At 45.2% G+C, this 24531-nt stretch overlaps 1 protein-coding gene across 1 annotated transcript in view; it reads right to left on the minus strand.

The window, feature by feature from the left end:
• LOC114641561 (zona pellucida sperm-binding protein 4-like) overlaps positions 1-21914 on the minus strand; it is a 48728-nt gene extending 26814 nt beyond the window's left edge. The window contains exons 1-12 of the mRNA XM_051927468.1: positions 21735-21914; positions 21526-21647; positions 21370-21442; positions 21110-21299; positions 7493-7721; positions 7181-7278; positions 6981-7108; positions 6662-6851; positions 6441-6588; positions 6236-6311; positions 5927-6046; positions 5736-5823 (exon numbers count right to left, since the gene is read on the minus strand). Coding sequence (XP_051783428.1) covers positions 5736-5823; positions 5927-6046; positions 6236-6311; positions 6441-6588; positions 6662-6851; positions 6981-7108; positions 7181-7278; positions 7493-7721; positions 21110-21299; positions 21370-21442; positions 21526-21647; positions 21735-21912 — 1640 coding nt within the window. The 5' untranslated portion in view covers positions 21913-21914. The remainder of the gene's footprint in view (positions 1-5735; positions 5824-5926; positions 6047-6235; positions 6312-6440; positions 6589-6661; positions 6852-6980; positions 7109-7180; positions 7279-7492; positions 7722-21109; positions 21300-21369; positions 21443-21525; positions 21648-21734) is intronic.
• Positions 21915-24531: the final 2617 nt, after the last annotated feature.

Genomic DNA, 24531 nt, shown 5'->3' on the forward strand with positions numbered 1-24531 from the left:
TTCCGTTTTTGCTTCTAAAATGAAATTTCAAATACCAAAAAGTACACGGACCACGGACCCACATTACATTTGTTTTTGTGTTTCCAAATTTTTTTGCATCATTTTACTAATTTGTTTTTATGTTTTCAATTTGATTTTACATTTTTTTTCTAATTCGTTTTTTGTGTTCTCTTTTGTTTTTCCACTTTCTGATTTGTGTTTGTGTCTTCTGATTTGTTATTGCTTGATTTAATTTGTTTTTGCACATTGCACTTCTGAGCCAGCATAAGCCTTCTTTTGGTTCTGAATATTTAAATGAAGGTGAAGGCTGAACAGCACTGACAAAGTCATCTAATGTGAGGCGGGTGTTATGGACTCTGGGGCAGCCGAACTGTAGAGCAGAACAGGGGTGCGTTTCTCAATATCGATCGATCTTAGTAGATAAAGAACAAGTCAACTTTACAAGCTCTTTGTTTTCTGACATTTCACAAATGAGTTTAAAGAACTTCTCTGATGGGCTCCTCCGCAGGAGCATCGACCTCATGTGTTTCAGTTGTCAAGTATGTGATATATTTTCACACCAGACATGTGCAAATGTTAAAGAAAGCAACTTCAGGTCCTGGTGTGTGGTGTCCAACCCCTGATCTTTGATAGAATCCTCCACCACTCCACTTCATGACCCTCCACAGCCCACTCCATGTGTCTGCTATCTCACTCTGTAATAATAATAATTCATTACATTTATATAGCGCTTTTCTCAGTACTCAAAGCGCTATCCACACAGGGAGGAACCGGGAAGCCAACCCACAATCTTCCACAGTCTCCTTACTGCAAAGCAGCAGCCCTACCACTATGATGGACGACTCACCAGAAACTCCGCTCTTAAACTAAGTAAAACTGAAGGGGGGACCTACAACCCCACCACACACACACTTGACAAGCGGCATTAACAGGGGCAGGGCAGTTCTAACTCTTGTGATGGTACATTTGTGCTTCATTGGAATTGTAAAACTTCGAAAGATTACAAATAAAATGTTCATTAAGATCCACCCAAGTGTGTATAGAGATTTTCTGGACCCTCTTCATATGAGCCATTGCCTGGTGTGTAGGCGGTGAAGGATTTAAACTTATCTGATCCTCAAGGGAGCAAATGTAGTTCCTTAAAAGTGATGTGACATCAATCCACTGAGGAGGCAACAAAAGCAGTTGTGCCATTCCATTTTGAATCTTCTGCACAAGCTTGGTGACACAGGCCAGCACTCCCACCAGCAGAGATGTGACGAGACCACCGCTTGATCCAGATGTTGTGCTGCACATGGTCAGGTCTGATCTCATGGAGTTAATATGGCAAAGAGTGAATCTGGAAGTCTGAGAGACCTTTGTAACACAGTAAGTGAAGGACAGGTAGTCTCATCTGTCATCATCTTAGTGACTTGGCAGGTGTTGGTGACAATGAGCCAAGCTGAAATGAGATGGTGTGTTGAATAGACTGAGGAGCTGAGAGAAGGTGGTCAATTTGTAACAGGTGGTGCTGGAAGTCTTTCACACAGGTTTCCATATAACAGCCTTGTAGTTCATGAGATGTGATCCTCTGGTGGAAATGACAGGTAGAGCTGTGCATCAGCAGAGCAACTGGTGAGAAAACCAAGGAACTGAATGATGGGACATAATGAGGAGGTGTCGAGAGAGAAGAGGGCACCACACTGAGACAACACTATGCTTGCCTAACTTTAAGGAAGGTCCAGTTATGGTTGATTTCACAATAGCACACATCAATGCCAGCGAGTTTTCATAAGTTTTAATTGCACCCCCCTAACGTTTTTTTGAAACCCTGATAAAATTTATTCCTATATTTTTTGCTGCCGATACACAGCTACAAGTTTAAAATTTTCCTACGAATAGCGAAATTACGCCACATATGGCAACATTCACGCCCCCTTTTGTTACTTCGTGCCCCCCACAGATTGAGAACTGCTGCTCTGGTGGGAACGACAGGTAGAGCTGCATATTAGCAGAGGACTGGAAAGAAAACCAAGGAACTGAAGGATAGGACATAGCGAGGAGATAGAGAGAGAAGAGGGCTCAGCGCTGAGGTAACACTATGCTTGCCTAACTTCAAAAGAGGTCCCCTGTTATGGTTGATTTCACAGTAGCACACATCTACTATGCTATGAAAAATTGATGTCCTCTGCATTAGGAACGTACACCATAACGTGGAATAAATCAGTCCATGACAATATGTGGCAGAGGGGAGGATGTATGATAAATGGTAACAAGAATAGTCAAGCTTGGGGGAAGACCTCTCTGAAAATGGCAAGAACACTTCTTTCGGCTGCTCCTGTTAGTGGTTGCCACAGTGGATCATCTTGTTCTGTTACACTCATCACCTGCATGTCCTCTCTCACCACATCCATAAACCTTTGTTTAGGCCTTCATCTTTTCCTCTTCCCTGGCAGCTCTATTCTTAGCATCCTTCTCCCAATATACCCAGCATCTCTCCTCTGCACATGTCCAAACCAATGCATTCTCGCCTCTCTGACTTTGTCTCCCAACTGTCCCACTTGAGCTGACCCTCTAAGGTCCTCATTTCTAATCCTGTCCATCCTCATCACGCTCAATACAAATCTTAGCATCTTTAACTCTGCCACCTCCACCTCTGTCCCCTGTACCACCGTCTCCAGCCCATATAACATACAGTAGCTGGTCTCAATTTCACTCTTGCTGATATCAGTCTGTCACAAATCACTCCTGATACTCTTCTCCACCCACTCCACCCTGCCTGCACTCTCTTCTTCACTTCTCTTCCACAATCCCCATTACTCTGTACTGTTGATCCCAAGTACTTAAACTCCTCCACCAACTCTACTCCCTCATCCTCACCATTCCACTGACCTCCCTCTCATTCACACACATGTATTCTGTCTTCTTCCTACTGACCTTCATTCCTCTCCTCTCATATCTCCACCTCTACAGGGTCTCCTCAACCTGATCCCTACTTTCACTACAGATCACAATGTCATCAGCAAACATCACAGTCCACGGGGACTCCCGTCTAATCTCGTCTGTCAACCTGTCCACCATTTCAAATTAGAAAGGGCTCAGAGCCGATCCCTGATGTCATCCCACCTCCGTCACTCCTACCGCAGACCTCACCACAGTCACACTCCCCTCTTACATATCCTGTACAACTCTTACGTACTTCTCTGCCACTCCTGACTTCCTCATACAATACCACAGCTCCTCTCAGTCACCCTGTCATATGTTTCTCCAGGTCCACAAAGACGCAATGCAACTCCTTCTGGCCTTCTCTCTACTTCAGAGCAAACATTTCATCTGTGGTGCGCTTTCATAGCATGAAACCATCCTGCTGCTCACTAATCATCACCTCACTTAACTGAGCTTCCACTACTCAATCCCATAACTTCATGCTGTGGCTCATCAGTTTTATCCCCCTGTAGTTACTATAGTCCCGCACATCCCCCTTATTCTTAAATATCTGCACCAGTACACTTCTCCACTCCTCAGGCATCCTCTAACTTTCCAAGATTCCATTAAACAATCTGGTTAAAAACTCCACTGCCATCTCTCCTAAACACCTCCATGCTTCCATAGGTACGTCATCTGGAACAACGGCCTTTCCATTCTTCATCGCTGTCCTTTGCTAATCCGTTGCACTTCCTGATTCACTATCTCCACATCATCCAACCTCCTCTCTCTCATTCTCTTCATTCATCAGCCTCTCAAAGTACTCTTTCCACCTTAACATACCCTCCTCGCTCGTTTCCATTTTTATTCTTTATCACTAACCTGCTGCACATCTTTCCCAGTTCGGCCCCTCTGTGTAGCCCACCGATCAGTCCTATTCTCTCTCCTTAGTGTCCAACCTCACATACAACTTTTCTTATTCCTTCGCCACCTCTCTTCACCTTGTGCCTTATCTCCTTGTACTCTTGTCTACTTTCTGCATCTCTCCGACTATCCCACTTCTTTGCCATCCTCTTCCTCTGTAAATACTCCTGTATTTCCTCATTCCACCACCAGGTTTCCTTTTCCTCCGTCTTTTCTGATGTCATCCTTACATCTGCTGTCTGGTGACTTCACTGCCACCCACTGCCGGTCTCACCTCCTCCCTAAACTCCACCTTGCAGTCATCCTTTTTCACCTTCCACCATTTGATCCTTGGCTCTGCCCTCACACTCTCCCTCTTCTTGATCTCTGACATCATCCTACAGACGACCATCCTATGCTATTTAAATAAACTTTCTTCTGCCACCACTTTGCAGTATTCAATCTCCTTCAGATCAACTCATCTGCATAAGACGTCATCTACCTGTGTGCATCTTCCTCCACTCTTGTACATCACCCTATGTTCCTCTTAGAATATGTATTAACCACAGCCATGTCCATCGTTTTGGCAAAATCCACTTTCCTCTGACCTTCATTCCTCTCCTTGACACCATACCTACCCATCACCTCCTCTGTTCCCTTTACCAACATGTCCATCGAAATCTGCTCCAATCACCACTTTCTGTCCCTTGGGTACACTGTTCATCACTTCAACTCACTCCAAAAATCTCTCACCCCCATTGCACACCCAACTTTCATCATCACACCTCCAAATTCCAGCTTCATAATCATCACTCTGTCGGACACTCTTCACGCTTCTCCTTCAGAACAACTTCTCCATTTCTCCTCACAGCCACACCATGACAGAACAATTTGAATCCACCAGGCCTTACTCCCCTTCCATTTAGTCTCTTGTACTCCCAATATATCATCCTTCCGCTCCATCTCTGCAAACTCTCCCTCCTTACCAGTCATACTGCCAACATTCAAGGTTCCTACCCTCAGTTCCACTCTTTACCTTTCTCCTGACATGTGTCCTCCATTTTCTTCTTCTGCCAACAGTAGCCAAATTTCCGCCAGCACCTCGTTGACCAACAGTACTGGTGGCGGTCATCGTAAACCTGGGGCTTGACCAATCCGGTATGGTAATTTGTATTGTCCGCATATTGAGTTGGCAAAATTTTACACCAGATGTCTTTCCTGACGTAACCCTTCCCAGTTATCCAGGCTTGGGACCTGCGCCAAGAAACATGTTTGTGCATCCCCGGTGGGGGGTTGGCAAGAACACGGATGAGAGTTACTTGTTTAGGTGTGCCCCCCTCCAGACCAGGATATTTTATTGGATTAAAACAAAACCAGTTACCCCAGTGAGTTATAATAAACATGCAGCATTAAGAGCAGCAGGTGGTAGAACCAAACTGACTGAGTTTGGGCTGAAAAAGCCAAACATGACAGCAAATATCATGTCCTCTAAGTGAGGATGAGCGAGAACTACAGAAATGGAACTGTCATGGAATCGGATACAGGAGTTGGGTCAAAGTGTAGATTAGGGGGTTTGTGCTTCTACCCCAATCAATATTTATAACTCATTTCATCTTGCAAAGATGAGCCTGTAGCAGCCACTTATCCTGCAGCTTGGAGGAAAAAAGGTGCCTACTCAAACCCACAGTAAAGGATTTTAGCACCAGGCCAGTTAAAATGGGTTGTGCCAACATCTCAAAAAGATGGAGTGGGTTGCTGTGTAGGACACCATGAATAACCCATTTCTTAGAGGCCAAAGAACCTAGCTCCTGCTTAGACAACACCATATCCATGTAAGGTTGTTCATTTTTCATTGAACAAAGTCAAACTGCAAATATTTCATTAAGAGCTTTTATTAAGATTTAATATTCACTTTAAGCCTGTTCAACCTCCTCACAGCAACTACAGACACCACCAGCACAACCATCAACATGGCAACTGCAGCTCCCAGCACCAGGTATCCAGTAGGAAAAGGGGCTGTAGGAGGAAGACAAAGGACATTTACTCTCCAAGCCATACAGTGAAGGATAAAGACCTCAAGAAGAACTCTGGTCTACTCCAGTAGGATCAAGATGGTTACCTTCCTGCTCCAGTCTAGAGGTTTGCTTGTCAGCCTCCATAATCACAGGACCACTGTGAAGGAGCACATTCTTCCTGGCCGAAGCAATTCGTGCCAACTGGTCAGCAGCTCTGCCAGATCCTGAAAGCGGAGGGGTAGAGTTTAGATCACAAGTCCATAGGCCGTCATTATGACATTGTCTAATGGCCCCAAACCACTTTAGGAAGCCAGGTTTAAAACACCTCACTCAGTGCACATTTTACAAATCACAGTACCAGGATGGACTGTCCCATTAGCCACCATAGCAAAGCCAAACCACAGGCTACTCACTTCTGGCAGGGCAGCTCTGAGTGCAGGGGTCTGTGGCAGAGGGATAGCAGGCAGCAGCAACGCAGTAGATGAAGATCTACAGAGAAAAAAAAAAGACCCTGTCAGGACTACGGATACTACAACACAACTGAAGTCTAAGACTTTCATGTGTGACCACAAGAGGTTCAAAAAGGCACAGAATTAAATATTTGGCAAGGAAACACACCTTTTCAGCCAAGGCTTGCTGTGCAACAGGATCTACAAAAGCAAACATCTCAAACACAAATCTCTTGTAATGACTTGGGTAGGCCACTCCAGATGAGCTGTCCACAGTCACCAAGCTGGTCAAATAATTGTCCCCCGTGTATGGGCACCTGGGAAAAGCAGACCCTCCAGTTAGCACTGACCAGCCAACCCCTCCTTGTCCTCACAAAGTGGGGAACCTACCCATTCACCAGAAGGCTCCACTGGGGCTGGCTGGAAGCAGAAGGTCCTGGGGTGACCCAGCAGTCCCCAAGAGTCAGAACAAGGTTAGGGTCAGTCCTGTTCACGATGTGCACTTCCACAGCCACAGGATCCCTCAGAGTTTTGGTCACTGGGTAGTCAGCATCCACATAGTAGGACCCATAGGAGGAATCTGACCATGGAAAGGAGGGGACACTTACAGGACAACCTGAAATGCTCTTCAGTGTGAAGTCCATACTTTCATGACAACTGATGCCTTTTGAAAAGTCAAAGCCCACAGGGACCCCACCCCCTACCATACCTGTTGCAATGACCAATTCCAGGTCAAATGGCCCTTGCTCTACTACTGGAAGAGGTGGTGCCACAGTATACACCTCAGCCTCCACTTGCACATCCTGGCTTCCAGAGTAGGTGCACTGGAAGAACAACCTGAGAAGAGAAACCACATCATAGCAGGTAGAGCACATTTAGGGTTAGAGGAAGCAGGTTCAGAAGCCTTACTTGTAGACACTATCCCTGGTGATGGAGCCCTGTGGACCACTGCTCACAGTGATGGCAGCAGACATGGTGTTCTGGTAAGTCACATTGCCACCAACCAGCTGAAATACAGAGGACGTTAAAATCCTTGCCGAATTCAAAATGGGGGTGGGGGGTTCAGGCCCACACACCTGACATCCTCTATTCTCAGGATTAGAAATACCACCCCCCCAGAGGACATCAAGGAATTTTATGTGGGTTTAAAAGGGAAGATGGGGTTTGGCTTTTAAAGACCCTAGTTGACAATGTTGGCCAATAGTGGCACAACAGTCTCACCTGAACTGTGCTGCCACAGGCACTGACTGGAAACTGGTACATGACAAAGCTGGACAGGCTGGTCACAGGGCTGCAAGCAGAGGAACTGCTGTCCACCAACTGGATGGACCCAAGATCCAGGGGAGGAAGGGTCACATTCTCAGACACCACCACCACAAACTGGCCATCCAGGGTGCACTGCACAGTCACTGGCCAAAGCAAACAAGCATGAATATCCAGTAGCAGCCACCTTTACTCACACACCCCACCTACAACTCACCATCATTGGCATAGTAGCATGGACTGGTGCTGCTGCTCGAATCATAGCAACAGTTGTTGGCTTCACAGTCAGCTTGAGTGATGGATGAAGACCCTCCACAAGGAAGCTTCTCACTGGCTGTAACTGCACATCTTTCAGCAACACTCACAGATCGGCGAGCTGCGATGGGCAAAAAGCCCATTTAGAAGATGGGAGAGACACTCAGGTTGCCAAACCAGAAGAGAAGCATACCTGGCTTATGGCATGTAAACATCTCCAAATTAGAGGGACGTCCAACGGCAATGACCACGACATATTGGGAATGCTAAAGTGAAAGCAAAGGAAAGGCTCAAACCGCAGTACAAGATACCACAACTTGATTATGAACTGCAACGCGAAAGCGTCGGCGCTACTCACCTGCTCAGACACGTAACCATACCGGTTAGAAAAGGGCACAGTTAGCGTGGTGCGGCCAGACTTCACACGGAGGACGATTCCTGGGAGATCTTTGGTCACCTTTACCAGTCCGCCAATCGTCTCTGAAAACAAGAAATTAAAGTGGACGTCATTTATTGAAAGACGCAGGCTCCGACTATGCCCCGTGGTCGAGGACAACCCGCACTCACTCTGGAGAAAAACGGTCGGAGAGCCTTCTAATGACAGCGTCATCGCCTTGTCCTCGTCACATTTCTTAGTCACAGCGCCTGACGCCGCAAACACAAACTGCGCGCCCGACACGCACAACCAAAAAAGACACCAGCAACCCAAACGCGCCATTCTGTGAATGAACTAAACAGGAACACGACATGAACTCAGGAGCGCGCCCGCGGGTTTAAATTATCGGCGGCGGCGCACGTGACTCGTTAGTGAAAAGGCGCGAGAAGAGAGCGCGGGAAATCAACGGCACTCCACCTGCTCGTGCGGCGTTATTGAGCAATCAGCACGTCACGGCATCGGACTGATCCGTCCAATCGAAGACCGCGTAGAAGTGACCCTCTGTGGGGCGATCTCTCTGTTAATTTATTTAGGTTTTTCCCAAAACGTCTTTTCTCACACAGCCTCTCTTTAGAAATACACGCAGTTGTTACGTTTCTCGTCTTCTTCTCTTCCTTGATGTTTACTGATTTCTCGTATTGAATTAAGAGAAGGTGGGTCAGGATGAGGGTCTTTACAAAAAATACGACATGTTTCTTATAAGCATTTGTGTGAGCTGATTTTTTCTTTTTTTAATTGAAATTCACCGATGAAATAAAGTGGGAAACAAAATTCTTCCTTATAGCGCCTTTGGAGGGGATTGTGTAATGTGCCGTATTCTTTTTCATGAACTTTATTTATTAATTAATTAATTGATAACAATACTGTTTTTTTTCAGCTTCAGTGTTTAGCACTTACTCTTGGCATATGTTTAGAAGGGAACTTGGAGTATCAGATAGACTTTGTGTGAACTATCAAGATTAATCAACATTGAAGGGTTAGTGTAGGAGAGGTCCTCCCTGCGTGGAGTTTGCATGTTCTCCCCGTGTTTGTATGGATTTCCTCTCGGCGCTCCGGTTTCCTCCCACAATCCAAAGACATGCAGATTAGGTGCATTGGCGATTCTAAATTGTCCTTAGTGTGTGCCCTGCGGTGTGCTGGCGCCCTGCACGGGGTTTGTTTCCTGCCTTGCGCCCAGTGCTGGCTGGGATTGGCTCCAGCACACCCCGTGACCCTGTAGTTAGGACATAGCACGTTGGATAATGGATGGGTGGATAGTATAGTAGACAGATCTGGAGGTGGCAGAGTTAAAGATGCTAAGATTGGCATTGGGTGTGATGAGGATGGACAGGATTAGAAATGAGGACATTACAGGGTCAGCTCAAGTTGGACGGTTGGGAGACAAAGTCAGAGAGGCGAGATTGTGTTTGTTTGGACATGAACAGAGGAGAGATGCTGGGTATACTGGGAGAAGGATGCCAAGGATAGAGCTGCCAGGGAAGAGGAAAAGAGGAAGGCCTAAGCCAGTGGTTCTCAATCTGTGGAGCAGGCCGCCATAGGGGGGCGCGAACTAACAAAAAAGGGGGCGCAAAGATGTGAAAAAAAGAAAACAAGAATAAAAAATATGAAAAATACATCTATTGAAACCAAAACAAATGAACTTAAACTACATTCTGATACTAGAAAAAGAAACGTAGAGTTAGATAAATGTCCATAAAAGGTAAGTATGTATAATAAAATATGTATCTATGATAAATCATTAATTAAAAAGAACAAATTGGTATTAGTGCATGGGCTCCTTTCAAAAAACGTTAGGGGGGGGCGCGATTAAAACTGTTACGAAAACTCGGGTCGCAAATATTTGAAGGTTGAGAAACGCTGGCCTAAGAGCAGGTTTATGGATGTGGTGAGAGAGGACATGCAGGTGGTGAGTGTGACAGAACACGATGACGAGGACAGAAAGATATGGAAAAAGATGATCCGCTGTGACAACCCCTAACTTGAGCAGCAGAAAGAAGAAGAAGAAGTGTAGGAATTAGGTCCGGATGTCCACCTGACAAGGTTTGACTGAGCAGACGAGATCAGCTCACAGCGGAAAAACGTGCACTGCTGGTAGTTTCTGGAACGCGAGAATCAGCTTTGCATTTACGGAGATGGTGTTTTAAAAATTAACTTTACGCCGATGTCGCATTATGCGATGCTTTGTCGAGGCGTATGTCAGTCGCTAATCTCGTCGTTGCACAATGTCAGATCACACAACTGAATATCTCAGCCCATTTCACGTTTACCGACTGAACGCCGGTCTTGCAGCACCGTGGCGCTCGCCCCTTTTTCTAACAGCCAATAGCGTGCCGCCTGACGGCGATGGCGCTGTGTGACGGGTTCAAGGTGTGCATTCAGCCCGAGTCTCTGACCCCTTTTTCCATTGTATTTTAGAACATAAAAACGATACATCAGACAGACCAACTTCAATTATGTCCATGATGTTCAAAACACGCGTGTTTCTTATTCCTCGCAACATTCAATCCGTTGCACCTTGGGCTAAACGCTCATTGGTTTTCAACTCTTGCACGCAATGAGCCCCGTCCCTCCGATCAAAGAGACTATCAGACCAGTTTGATTTCATCATAGCCAGTCACACGGTAGTTGGTCTCAGTCACTGGGGATGTCACATTAGATGTCCCCCCTTTCCATACCAACAACCCCCCCACCCCCTCCTCCCCCCAACCACACCACCACCACCGCCCACCAGATACACTACTGGTTACATTAAACATTAAATTCTGGTGGTCTGTTGTCAAACAAGCACAATGAAGATGATATCAGCCGTCACTCAGACTTCATTGCTTTTTTCATCGGAACCACATAATTCATTTCTCAAATAAATATTTTATTAAACCAGACATGCGCAAATGATGAAAAATAAAAATTAAATGGTATGTGCAGCCGTTTGGTGGAGCTTATTTTGAGACCCGAGATCTAATAATGAAATTGAGGGGTACTTAACTCACCGTGTTTGGGTCATTTCTACCACTTGGTTTGAGTGTGTTATACACCAAACAGTCACTAGGTGGCAGTGTGAATTCAAGAAAAGACTCTCGTCAGGCAGCATCTGAACAGAAATTGAAATCTCCGCGGACTTGTGCGATTATCTTCACATCGTTTTCAAAGGTGAGTTTATTTTTCTGATACGGCCTGGCATCAGAGGGTTTACTGAACAACATTATTACACTAAGTAGCTAGAAATAAGTATAACGAACTTTCTTTTTAAACACGCTCTACCATAAGGTTCAGGTATCACTCAACAGTGAAAGAATTCACTAACTGATTTTTCAATTGTTTGTATTTACATGAAGAATCCGATATTTTGTGATCATATACTGTAACCAACATGTTGAATGTGCAGTGACTTCACGATACACTCACCGGCCACTTTATTAGTTACACCTTGCTAGTAGCTGCTTTGACGCCCTTTTGCATTCAGAACTGCCGTAATTCGTCATGTCGTGGATTCAACAAGGTGCTCCAGACATTCCTCGAGGATTCTCCTCCATATTGACATCACCTTAGTGCTGTGGATTATTCGGCTGCACATCCACGATGCAAATCTTCTGTTCCACCTCATCCCAAAGGTGCTCTACTGGATTGAGATCTGCGGTGTGTGGCGGCCATTTGAGTGCAGTGACCTCCTTGTCATTGTTCAAGAAACCACTCTGAGGTGATCTGAGCTTTGTGACATGGCGTGTTATCCTGCTGGAAGGAGCCATCAGAAGGTGGCGGTCATAAAGGGATGGACATGGTCAGCAATAACACTCAGGTAGGCTGTGGCATTTAAACGATGCCCCATTGGTACTAAAGGGCTCAAAGTTTGCCAAGAGAATATCACCCCACACCATCACACCACTAACACCAGCCTGAACTGTTGATAAAATTTATGATGGGTCCCTGCTTTCATGTTGTTGACCCACAAAAGAAATCAAGACTCATCAGACCAGGCGACATTTTTCAAATCTTATCTTGTCCAATTTTGGTGAGCCCCGTGTGTGTATTGTAGCCTAAGGTGTCAGGAGTGTCACCCACTGTGGTCTCCTCCTGCTGTAGCCCACCTGCTTCAAGGTTTGACGTGTTGTGAGTTCAGAGCTGCTCTTCTGCACACCTTGGATCTAACGAGTGCTTATTTGAGTGCCTGTTGCCTTTTCTATTACCTTGAACCAGTCTGGCCATTCTCTTTGGACATCAACAAGGCATTGAAATGCCACTCACTGGTTATTTTCCATTTTCCAGACCATTCTCTGTAAACCCTACAGATGGTTGTGCGTGAAAATCCCAGCAGATCAGCAGTTTCTGAAATACTCTGACCAACCACCAGGAAATGTTCAAAGTCACTTCAGTCACCTTTCATCTCCATTCTGATGCTCGGTGTGAACATCAGCAGGTGGTCTTGACAAGGTCTGAAATGCATTGATGTGCTTCCATGTGATGGGTTGATTAGAGATTCCTGTTAACAAGTAGTTGTACCTAATAAATGTGAGGTGGGCGTTATGGACTCTGGGGGCAACCAAACCACAAAAACAGAACAGGGGTGCTTTTCTCAAGATCGATCGATCTTAGTAGATGATGAATGAGTCAGCTTTACAAGCCCTTTGTTATCTGACATTTCACAAATGAGTTGAAAGAACTTCTTTGATGGGCTCCTCCCCAGTGTCCACATCAGAAAAGCAGACCTTGGATGACAGGAGCATCGACCTCATGTGTTTGAATTGTCATCCATCCATCCATCCATCCATCCATTTTCCAACCCGCTGAACTGGAAGACAGGGTCCTGAATTGTCAAATATGTGATGTATTTTCACACCAGACATGTGAAAATGTTGAAAGAAAGAAAGAAAGAAAGAAAGAAAGAAAGAAAGAAAGAAAGAAAGAAAGAAAGAGCGACCACCCACGTCATGATCCTCCACAGCCCTTTTGAGAGCCCAGTCCACATGTCTGCTGTTTCACTCTGTAATATGTGTGGACGACTCACCTGAAACTCCAATCTTCAAGTAAACAAACTCCGGGGGGACCAACACCCCCCATCACACACACACTTGACAAGCGGCATTAACAGGGGCACAGGCGTTCTAACTCTTGTGATGGGTCAAACTGACGCTACATTTGTGCTTCATTGGACTTGTAAAACTTGAATGGATATAAAATAAATTGTGAAGATCTACTCAAGTGTGTTTAGAGGTTTTTTGGACCCTCTTCATATGAGCCATTGACTGGTGTGTAAGCAATGAAGGATTTAAACTTATCTGATGCTAAAGGGAGCAAATGTAGTGCCTTAAAAGTGGTGTGACACCAACAGGCTGAGGAGGGCACAACACCAGAAGTGCCACTCCATTTTGAATCTTCTGCACAAGCTTGGTGACACAGGCCTGTACTCCAACCAGCAGAGATGTGACAAGACCACAGCTTGATCCAGATGTTGTTCTGCACACAGTCAGGTCTGATCTCATTAAGTTAATATGGCACAGAGTGAATCTGTAAGTGTTAGAGAACTGTGCAATACAGTCACCGAAGGACAGGTAGTCTCATCTGTTACCATCTTCATGAGCTGAAATGAGATGAGATGGTGTAGAGAATAGACAGAGGAGCTGACATAAGAAGGTCCATTTATAACAGCTGGTGCTGGAGGTCTTTCACACAGGTTTCCATATAACAGACTTGTAGATCATGAGATGTGATCCTCTGGTGGGAACGACAGGTAGAGCTGTGCATCAGCAGAGCACTGGTAAGAAAACCAAGGAACTGAATGATAGGACATAGGCAAGCATAAAGCTGGCATAGTGCTGAACCTTCTTCTCTCTTGATATCTCCTTGCTAACTTCAGAGGCAGCCCACGGTTATGATTTAAAGATGGCACACATGCACTATGCTATGACAAACTGATGTCCTCTGCAAAGAGCAAAGTGCACCTTAAGGTGGAATAAATCAGTCCATGATAAGACCTGTCAGATGGGAGGTGGTGTGATAAATGATACCAAGAAGAGTGGTCAGGTATGGGGAAGACCACACTGAAAATGGCAAGAACACTGATGAGAAAAAAATTACTAATTGGGGAGGGGGGGCACACCCAAACAGGATATTGGTACTTGGTGCTTGTCGCCCCATATCTCTGTTTAATACAGTTAACAGGCTTTGTCAACCTGCTGTTAAAAACCTTATTTCTCTGTTGAGCACTGTAATCAATTTTTGGACTATATTATGACCATATATCAAAGTTTCTCTGCTAACCATTCCTCATCTCTGTCAACTGATTATACTTCTAAATCTACAGTTTATTTATCTAAATTTAACCCCACTGCACCCATTTATATAGCTGAAGTAATATCTAAATTAAATCAATCTACCTGCCCCTACTTTATTGATTAAGGCTTGTACTGACAAACTTTCTGCCCCCCATTTCTCACTTTATCAACTGTAGATTCCACACCTGTGTTGTTCCAAGTGATTGAAAAACTGCTGTTGTAACGCCTGTTTTAATAAAACCTGGCTCACATCCCTTACAGCTAAAATTTTAATCGCCCAATTTCTAATCTTCCATTTATGGCTAAGAACTTGAAAAGGTTGTTGCTACTCAACGCAATGATTATTTAAATTTGCATAACCTGCTTGTGCCTTTTCAATCAGGACTCAGAGCCCTACATAGCACTGACACTGCTTTACTTAAGGTAGCCAATGACTTGCTTATATGCGCAGATTCCAGGATGGCCGCTCTTCGAGTTCTTCTTGACTTTTGATGCAGTTAACCATAACATTTTACTGTTCTGACTTTCAGCTATTGGTATCTCTGGTGCTGCTCTTTCTTGGTTCACATCATACCTCAGTGAATGCCAGTATTATGTCTTCATTGGGGAATACAAATCTGTCACTTCACAAGGTATCCCTCAAGGGTCAGTTCTCGGTCCAATCCTCATCAACATCTCTATGCTCCCATTAGATGAGATTATTCGACGGTATGGTCTAACCCAGCCACAGGAGATGCACAAACCAGTGTGTTTTTCATGCTGGTCTCAAGCCCGGAAAAATTGGGAGGGTTATGTCAGGCAGGGCATCCGGTGTAAAATTTTGCCAAATCCAGATACGGACAACAATACAAATTTCCATACCAGATCGGTGGAGCCCCGCATTAACGACTGCCACCAGTACTGTTAGCCAAAAGGGTGCTGGCAGAAATTGGGCTACTGTTGGCCAAAGAAGAAGGAGGAGAAATGTCCATAGGCAGGTGGACGGTAAAGAGTGGAACTGAGGGTAGGAACTTTGAATGTTGGCAGTATGACTGGTAAGGGGAGAGAGTTAGCAGGTATGATGGAGAGAAGGAAGGTTGATATATTGTGAGTGCAAGAGACTAAATGGAAGGGGAGTAAGGCCAGGTGGATCAGAGTTGGATTCAAATTGTTCTATCATGGTGTGGATGAAATTGAGTAGGAGTTATTCTGAAGGAACAGCATGTCAAGAGTATTTGAAGGTGAAAAGAGTGTCAGACAGAGTGAGGATGATGATGCTGGAAATTTGAGGTGTGATGATGAATGTTGTTAGTGCATATGCCCCACAAGTTGGGTGTGCGATGGGTAAGAAAGAAGATTTTTGGAGTGAGTTGGATTAAGTGATGAACAGTGTACCCAAGGGACAGAAAGTGGTGATTGGAGCAGATTTCAATGGACATGTTGGTGAAAGGAACAGAGGAGACGAGGAGATGATGGGTAGGTATGGTGTGAAGGAGGGGAATGAAGAAGGTCAGAAGTGGACTTTGACAAAAGAAAAGGCAGGAACATAGGGTGACGTACAAGAGTGGAGGAAGATGCACACAGGTAGATGATGTCCTATGCAGAAGAGTCAGTCTGAAGGAGATTGAAGACTGCAAAGTGGTGGCAGGGGAAAGTGTAGTTAAGCAACATAGAATGGTGGTCTGTAGGATGATGTTGGAGATCAAGAAGAGGAAGAGAGTGTGGACATAGCACTGGGTGGTAGTGAAGAGTTACCAGACTGCTGGGAAACTACAGCAGATGTAGTAAGGGTGACAGCAAGAAGGATGCTTGGCATGATATCTGGAAAGAAAAGGAAAACTGGTGGTGGAATGAGGAAGGAGAGAATACAGAAGAAGAGGATGGCAAAGAAGAAGTGGGATAGTCAGAGAGATGCATAAAGTAGACAAGAGTACAAGGAGATAATGCGCAAGGTGAAGGGAGAGGTGGCGAAGGCGTATGAGGAGTTGTATGAGAGGATGGGCACTAAGGAGGGAGAAAAGGACCAGTGGGCTACAGAGGGGCCGAGCTGGAAAAGATGTGCAGCAGGTTAGGGTGATGGAAAAAAGTGAGGAGAGTGTGTTGAGCCGATAGGAGTACCATGAGATGCTGATGAAGAGAACGAGAGAGAGGAGGTGTTGGATGATGTGGAGATAATCAGGAAGTGCAATGGATTAGCAAGGAGGAAGTAAGGACAGCGATGAAGAGGACGAGGAATGGAAAGGCCGTTGGTCCAGATGACACACCTGTGGAAGCATGGAGATGTTTAGGAGAGATGGCAGTGGAGTTTTTAATCAGATTGTTTAATGGAATCTTGGAAAGTGAGAGGATGATGAGGAGTGGAGAAGAAGTGTACTGGTGCCAATATTTAAGAATAAGGGGAATGTGCAGGACTGCAGTAACTACAGGGGGATAAAACTGATGAGCCACAGCATGAAATTAATGGAAAGAGTAGTGGAAGCGCAGTTAAGATGTGAGGTGATTAGTGAACAACAGGATGGTTTCATGCCAAGAAAGAGCACCACAGATGTGATGGTTGCTCTGAGGATGTTGATGGAGAAGTTTACAGAAGGTCAGAAAGAGTTGCATTGCATGTTTGTGGACCTGGAGAAAGCAAATGACAGGGTGACAGAGGAGTTGTGGTATTGTATGAGGAAGTCGGGAGTGGCAGAGAAGTACGTAAGGGTGGTACATGATATGTACGAGGGAAGTGTAACCGTGGTGAGGTCTGTGGTAGGAGTGACGGAGGTGGGATTACATCAGGGATCCGCTCTGAGCCCTTATTGTCAATGGTTATGGACAGGTTGACAGATGAGATTAGACAGGAGCCCCCATGGACTGATGTTTGCCGATGACATGGTTATCTGTAGCGAGAGTAGGGAGCAGGTTGAGGATACCCTGGAGAGGTGGAGATAGAAGAGGAGATGAAGGTCAGTAGGACCACCAAGACCAAATTCATGTGTGTGAAAGAGGGAGGTCAGTGGAATGGCAAGGATGAGTGGAGTAGAGTTGGCGAAGGTGGACAAGTTTACATACTTCAGAACAGTACAGAGTAATGGGGATTGTGGAAGAGAGGTGAAGACAGTGCTGGCAGAGTGGAGAAGAGTGTCAGGAGTGAATTGTGACAGACAGGTATCAGCAAGAGTGAAAGGGAAGGTCTACAGGACGGCAGTGGGACCAGCTATGTTGTATGGGCTGGAGACAGAGCTGGAGGTGGCAGAGATAGATGCGTGTGATTAGGATGGACAGGATTAGAAATGTGGACAAGAGGATCAGCTCAAGTTGGACAGTTAGGAGATAAAGTCAGAGGCGAGATTGTGTTGGTTTGGACATATGCAGAGGAGAGATGCTGGGTATACTGGGAGAAGGATGTTAAGAGCTGCCAGGAAAGCCCAAGAAGGTTTATGGATGTGGCGAGAGGACATGGAGGTGATGGGTGTAACAGAGCAAGATGACAAGGACAGAAAGATGAAGTGGCAACCCCTAACTTGGACCATACCGACAAATCTTTCGGCTGCTCGAGCTTCAACATCTTCACCTGGTGCACCGAATGACTGCATTTGGGAAATCATTGCATGACTGTTTTACAACTCAATCCTGATAAAACAAATCTTGTTAGTTGGTACTAAAATCTGTCCGCTCTATCCTTCATGGGCGAAAAATTGACCGATGGAATCCTGGTTCAACCCTCTGCATCAGTAATTTGGGTGTCATCTTTGAGCACATCCTTACATTTCAACCACACATTAGCTCTATAGTACAGAGCCTTTTTTCATCTTTGCAAACATCTGCATTCTTTCCTCAGCATGAAAGATACCGATTCATGCTTTCATCACTAACCATCTCGACTATTGCAATGCTTTGTTTTATGGCCTCCCTACTAAATCCAATAGATTATATTACAATGTTCAGAATTCTGCTGCTTGTCTACTTACACTAAAAAAAAATTTGCTCACATCACTCCCGTCCTCTGTATATTGGATACCAGTTTCTTCAAGAGTCGGATATAAAATTCATGTTTAAAGACCTTCATGGTTTAGTCCCTTATTGTCGAAGCTGCTACTTCCTTACATTGCTGCCCATGCATCAAGATCCGACGCAAAGTTACTTGCTGTACCTAAATACAGGTTAAGAACGATGGGTGGCAGAGCTTTCAGTGTCATGGCCCCTAAAATTTGGAATTCTCTGCCTTTGCAAAGAAGGCATCTATGCATTTCAAAACTTGGTAAAAACCACATCTCTTCAATGATTATCCATGTTCACGTTAATTTCTACCATCTTGTTAGTGTATTGAATTGTAAAGAGTCCTTGACTGTATGAAAGGCGCTACATAAAATAAACTTGTGGGTTGTAGTACCATACCAGCTACATAGCTTGTGGCCAAATGCCCAAGAAAGATTGTGTGGGCTGATGGGTAGGAGATGTGCAGGTCACCATGAAAAACTCATTTCTTTAAAACCAAAGCGAGCAGCACCTACTTGAACACATTTTACACAGGGATTTTAAATTAAGAATAAAGTCAAAAACTGTAAACATTTAAGAGCTTTTATTAGGATTTCAGATTCACATTCTGCCTGTTCAACCTCCTCACAGCAACTACAGACACCACCAGTACAACCATCAACATGGCCGCTGCAGCTCCCAGCACCAGGTATCCAGTGGGAAAAGGGGCTGTGGAAGGAAGACAAAAGGACATTTACACTCCAAGCCAAACCGTGAGGGATGAAGACCTCAAGCAGAACTCTGGCCAACACCAGGAGGAGGATCACGATGGTTACCTTCCTGCTCCAGTCTGGATGATTGCACCTGGTCAGTTTCAACAACGACTGGACCACTGTGAAGGAGCACATTCTTCCTGGCTGAAACAATCTGTGCCAACTTGTCTGCAGCTCTGCCAGATCCTAAAATAGCAAGGAGCAAGGTTTAGATCAAATAAGCCATTAGGCCTTTAAACTGGGCTTCCTAAAATTCGTTTCGCCTTTAAACACCTCTAGCTCGGTGCACGTTTTACAAAGCACTTCATTACCAGTATGGACTATCCCATTAGCCACCACAGCAAAGCCAAACCAAAGGCTACTCACTTTTTGCAGGGCAGATCGGAGTACAGGGGTCTGTGGCAGAGGGATAGCAGGCAGCAGCAACACAGTAGATGAAGATCTGCAGAACACAGACATGATGCTGTCAGGACTATGGATTCTACCACACAAAACTGAAGTCCAAGAATATTTCATGTGCGACCACGAAACTCAAAAGCAGCAGAGGCACAGAATTAAACACTTGGTAAGGAAGCCCACCTTTTCAGCCAAGGCTTGCTGAGCTACAGGATCCACAAAAGCAAACATCTCAAACACAAATCTCTTGTAATGACTTGGGTAGGCCACTCCAGATGTGCTGTCCACAGTCACCAAGCTGGTCAAATAGTTGTCCCCTGTGTATGGGCACCTAGAACAAGCAAACCCCCCTGGTTAGCACTGAATAGCCAATCCCTCCAACCTCACATTCGGGGAGCACCTACCCATTCACCAGAAGGCTCCACTGGGGCTGGCTGGAAGCAGAAGGTCCTGGGGTGACCCAGCAGTCCCCAAGAGTCAGAACAAGGTTAGGGTCAGTCCTGTTCACGATGTGCACTTCCACAGCCACAGGATCCCTCAGAGTTTTGGTCACTGGGTAGTCAGCATCCACATAGTAGGAGCCATAGGAGGGATCTGGGAATGGAAAGGAAGGGGCATTTAGCAGCAGTCACACCCAAACTACATGATTGGATCACCAAAATCTCCAACCTGTGTTTAAGATTGTTGCCTTCTAGTCACCCTGGGAATGAAACCACACAAACCCATAGGGACACCCATAGTACCTGTTGCGATGACCAACTCCAGGTCAAATGGCCCTTGCTCTACTACTGGAAGAGGTGGTGCCACAGTATACACCTCAGCCTCCACTTGCACATCCTGGCTTCCCGAGTAGGTGCACTGGAAGAACAACCTGAGGAGAGAAACACCACATCATAGCAGGTAGAGCACATTTAGGGTTAGAGGAAGCAGGTTCAGAAGCCTTACTTGTAGACACTGTCCCTGGTGATGGAGCCCTCTGGACCACTGCTCACAGTGATGGCAGCAGACATGGTGTTCTGGTAAGTCACATTGCCACCAGCCAGCTGAAAACAGGGACATTACACTTGTTGCTGAATTCTACAAATTGGGGGGGGGGGGGGGGGGGGGGGTGTCAACTAGCATCCGCTATTCACAACATTCCAAAAAAACCACACTAGGACAGCTTGAAGGTATTTAAAATTTAGGTTGAAGGGAACATTGTTTGATGCATCTGCCAGACCTTTTGCTTTTATATACCCTACTGGGCAATGTTAGCCCAAAGTCGCAGAGAAGTCTCACCTGAACTGTGCTGCCACAGGCACTGACTGGAAACTGGTACACAACAAAGCTGGACAGGCTGGTCACAGGGCTGCAGCTGGGGGAACTACTGTCCACCAACTGGATGGACCCAAGATCCAGGGGAGGAAGGGTCACATTCTCAGACACCACCACCACAAACTGGCCATCCAGGGTGCACTGCACAGTCACTGGAATAAGAAAACCAGCATGAATATCCAGTAGCAGCCACCTTTGCTCACTCACACCCCCCAACCACTCACCATCATTGGCATAGTAGCATGGACTGGTGCTGCTGCTTGAATCGTAGCAGCAGTTGTTGGCTTCACAGTCAGCTTGAGTGATGGATGAAGACCCTCCACAAGGGAGCTTCTCACTGGCTGCAACTGCACATCTCTCAGCAACACTCACAGAGCGGCGAGCTGCGATGGTCAAAAAGCCCAATTAGAAGATTGGAGAGACACTCATTGGTTGGCAGTGTAAGAAGCATACCTGGCTTATGGCATGTGAACGTCTTCAAATTAGAGGGACGTCCAATGGCAATGACAACGACATACTGGGAATGCTAAAGAGAAAGCAAAGGAGAGGCTCAAACCTCAGTACAAAATACCACAGCTTGATTATGAACTGCAACATAAAGCTACTCACCTGCTCTGCAACGTAGCCATACCGGGAAGAAAAGGGCACCGTTAGTGTGGTGCGGCCAGACTTCACACGGAGGACGATTCCTGGCAGATCTTTGGTCACCTTTACCAGTCCGCCAATCGTCTCTGAAAAACAGAAATAAAAGCGGACGTCATTTATTGAAAGCCGCAGGCTCCAACTATGCCCAGCGGTCGAGGACAACCTGTACTCACTCTGGAGAAAAACGGTCGGAGAGCCTTCTAATGACAGCGTCATCGCCTTGTCCTCGTCGCATTTCTTAGTCACATCGCCTGACGCCGCAAAAACAAACTGCGCGCCCGACACGCACAACCAGAAAAGACACCAACAACCCAAACGCGCCATGCTGTGAATGAGCCAAACAACCAACATGAAGTCAAGCTCGCGCGCGCGCGGGTTTAAATTTTCGGTGGCGGCTCACGTGACTCATTAGTGAGACAGCGCGAGAATGGAGCGCGGGAAATCAACTGCACTCCCTCTGCTCGTGCGGCGTTATTGTGCAATCAGCACGTCACGACATCGGACTGATCCGTCCAAACGAAGACCGCCTAGAAGTGACTCTTTGCAGGGCGATCTGTTTTATTCCCAAGCCGTCTTTTCTTACACAGCCCCTCTTTAGAAATACTCGCAGTTGTCACGTTTATCACCTTCTCATCTTCCTTGACGTTTATTTATTCCCCGTATTGAATTAAGAGACGTTGGGACAGGATGAGGGTCTGTACAAAAAATACGACTTGTTTCTTATAGCATTTATGTGAGCTGCTTTTTTCTTTTTTATAATTGAAATTCTCCGATGAAATAAAGTGGGGGGAAAAATCTTCCTTATATCGCCTTTGGAGGGAATTCTGTAATGTGCCGTATACTTTATCATTAACTTCCATCCATCCATCCATTGTCCAACCCGCTGAATCCAAACACAGGGTCACGGGGGTCTGCTGGAGCCAATCATGGGCAGGGTGCCAACCCACCGCAGTATCATTAACTTGTATTTATTTATTTATTTATTTATTTATTTATAACAATACTGTCTTTTCAGCTTCGGTTTTTAGCACTTACACTTGGCACTTGTTTAGAAGGGAACTTGCAGTATCAGATGGACTTTGTGTGAATTATCAGCTTTAATCAACATACAATTTTTAGGAAGGGTTAATGTAGGAATTTAGGTCAGGAAGCCCACCTGACAAGGTTCGACAGAGCAGACGAGATAAGCTCACAGCGGTAAAACGTGCACTGCTGGTAGTTTCTGGAACACGAGAATTAGCTTTGCATTTACGGAGTTGGTGTTTTAAAAATTAACTTTTCGCCGAAGTCGCATTATGCGCCGCTTTGTCGAGGTGTATGTCAGTTGCTAATCTCATCGTTGCACAATGTCAAATCACGCAACTGAAAATCTGAGCCCATTCACGTTTAGTGACTGAACGCCGATCTTGCAGCACCGTGGCGCTCGCCCCGTTTTTCTAACAGCCAATAGCGTACCGACTGACAGAGATGGCGCTGTGTGAAGGGTTCATAGCTGGGGTGCGTTCAGCCAGAGTCTCTGACTCCTTTTCCATTTGATTTTAGTACATGCAAAATAATACACCAGACAGACCAACTTCTCTTTTGTCCATGATGTTCAAAACACACGTGCTCCTTATTCCTCGCCACATCCAATGCGTTGCATCTAAACGCTCATTGGTTTTCAAATATTACACGCAATGAGCCCCGTCCCTCCGACCAAAGAGACCATCAGACCCGTTTGATTTCATCCTAGCCAGTCACACGGTAGTTGGTCTCAGTCTGTGTGGATGTCACATTAGATGCTCGACTTCCTTCAAGTAGCTAAGATGATGTAAATGAAGGTTACAACTGAAAATACCGTCTAATGTGACATGAGCTGTATGAGCATTGGGGGTGAAGAACCATAAAAAACAAAACGGGTGTGTTTCGCATATCATTCGATATCTAAGCATGAGAAATGTTTTAGCTTTATGAGTGAATCTCAACTGTGTTGGCCTCTTCCGCGCAGCGCCCGCAGGGATGATCTGTTAATAAAACTGATGAAGCTTAAGCTGTGGAATATTAAGCAATGTTAAATAAGAGGCCTCACATTGCTTCATTATTTTCGGTGTCTACTGTATGAGATTGTTTAAATTAATAATTTTAATAACCGTGTATTTCAGCACAGCAATTTTAATCGACGTCTGAGAAGTAGCGGTTACATTAAAAAAAAATTGTGGTGGTCTGTTGTCAAACAAACACAATGAAGATGATTTCAGCGGTCACTCAGACTTCATTTCTGGTTTCAAAGTGCCCCCCGTAACAGTTCAAACATCAGGGGCCCAATATAGTAGATCCGCTACTGCCAGCATCCACGTCATAAAAAACATGTAGGTAAAAGAATCATAAGAACCACATAATTACTGTAATTTCTCAAATAAATATTATACCAAATATGTACAAATGATGAAAAATAAGAAAATGGTATATACAGCCCATTGGTTGAGGTTATTTTGAGTCCAAAGATCTAATAATGAAAAATGAGGGGTATTTATCTCACCCTGTTTGGGTCATTTCTACCAGTTGTTAAGTGTATTATGCACCAAGCAGTCACTAGGTGGCAGTGTGAGTTCAAGAAAAGACTCTAGTCAGGCAGCATCTGAACAGAAACTGAAATCTCCGCTGACTTGTGCGATTATCTTCACAACGTTTTCAATGGTAAGTTTATTTTTCTGATATGGCTTGGCATCAGAGGGTTTACTGAACAAAATTATTACACTAAGTAGCAAGAAATAAGTGTAATAAACTTTCTTTTTAATGACGCTCTACCATAAGTTTCTGGTGTCACTTACAGTAAAACAATTCGCTAACGCTGATATTTCAAATGTTTGTAACCCAGCCACAAGGGATGCACAAACCAGTGTGTTTCTTTGTGCAGGTCCCAAGCCTGAATAAATGGGGAGGGTTACGTCAGGAAGGGCATCCGGTGTAAAATTTTGTCAAATCAATATG

The sequence above is a fragment of the Erpetoichthys calabaricus genome, chromosome 5, assembly GCF_900747795.2.
Source record: "Erpetoichthys calabaricus chromosome 5, fErpCal1.3, whole genome shotgun sequence".
Taxonomy (NCBI): domain Eukaryota; kingdom Metazoa; phylum Chordata; class Cladistia; order Polypteriformes; family Polypteridae; genus Erpetoichthys; species Erpetoichthys calabaricus.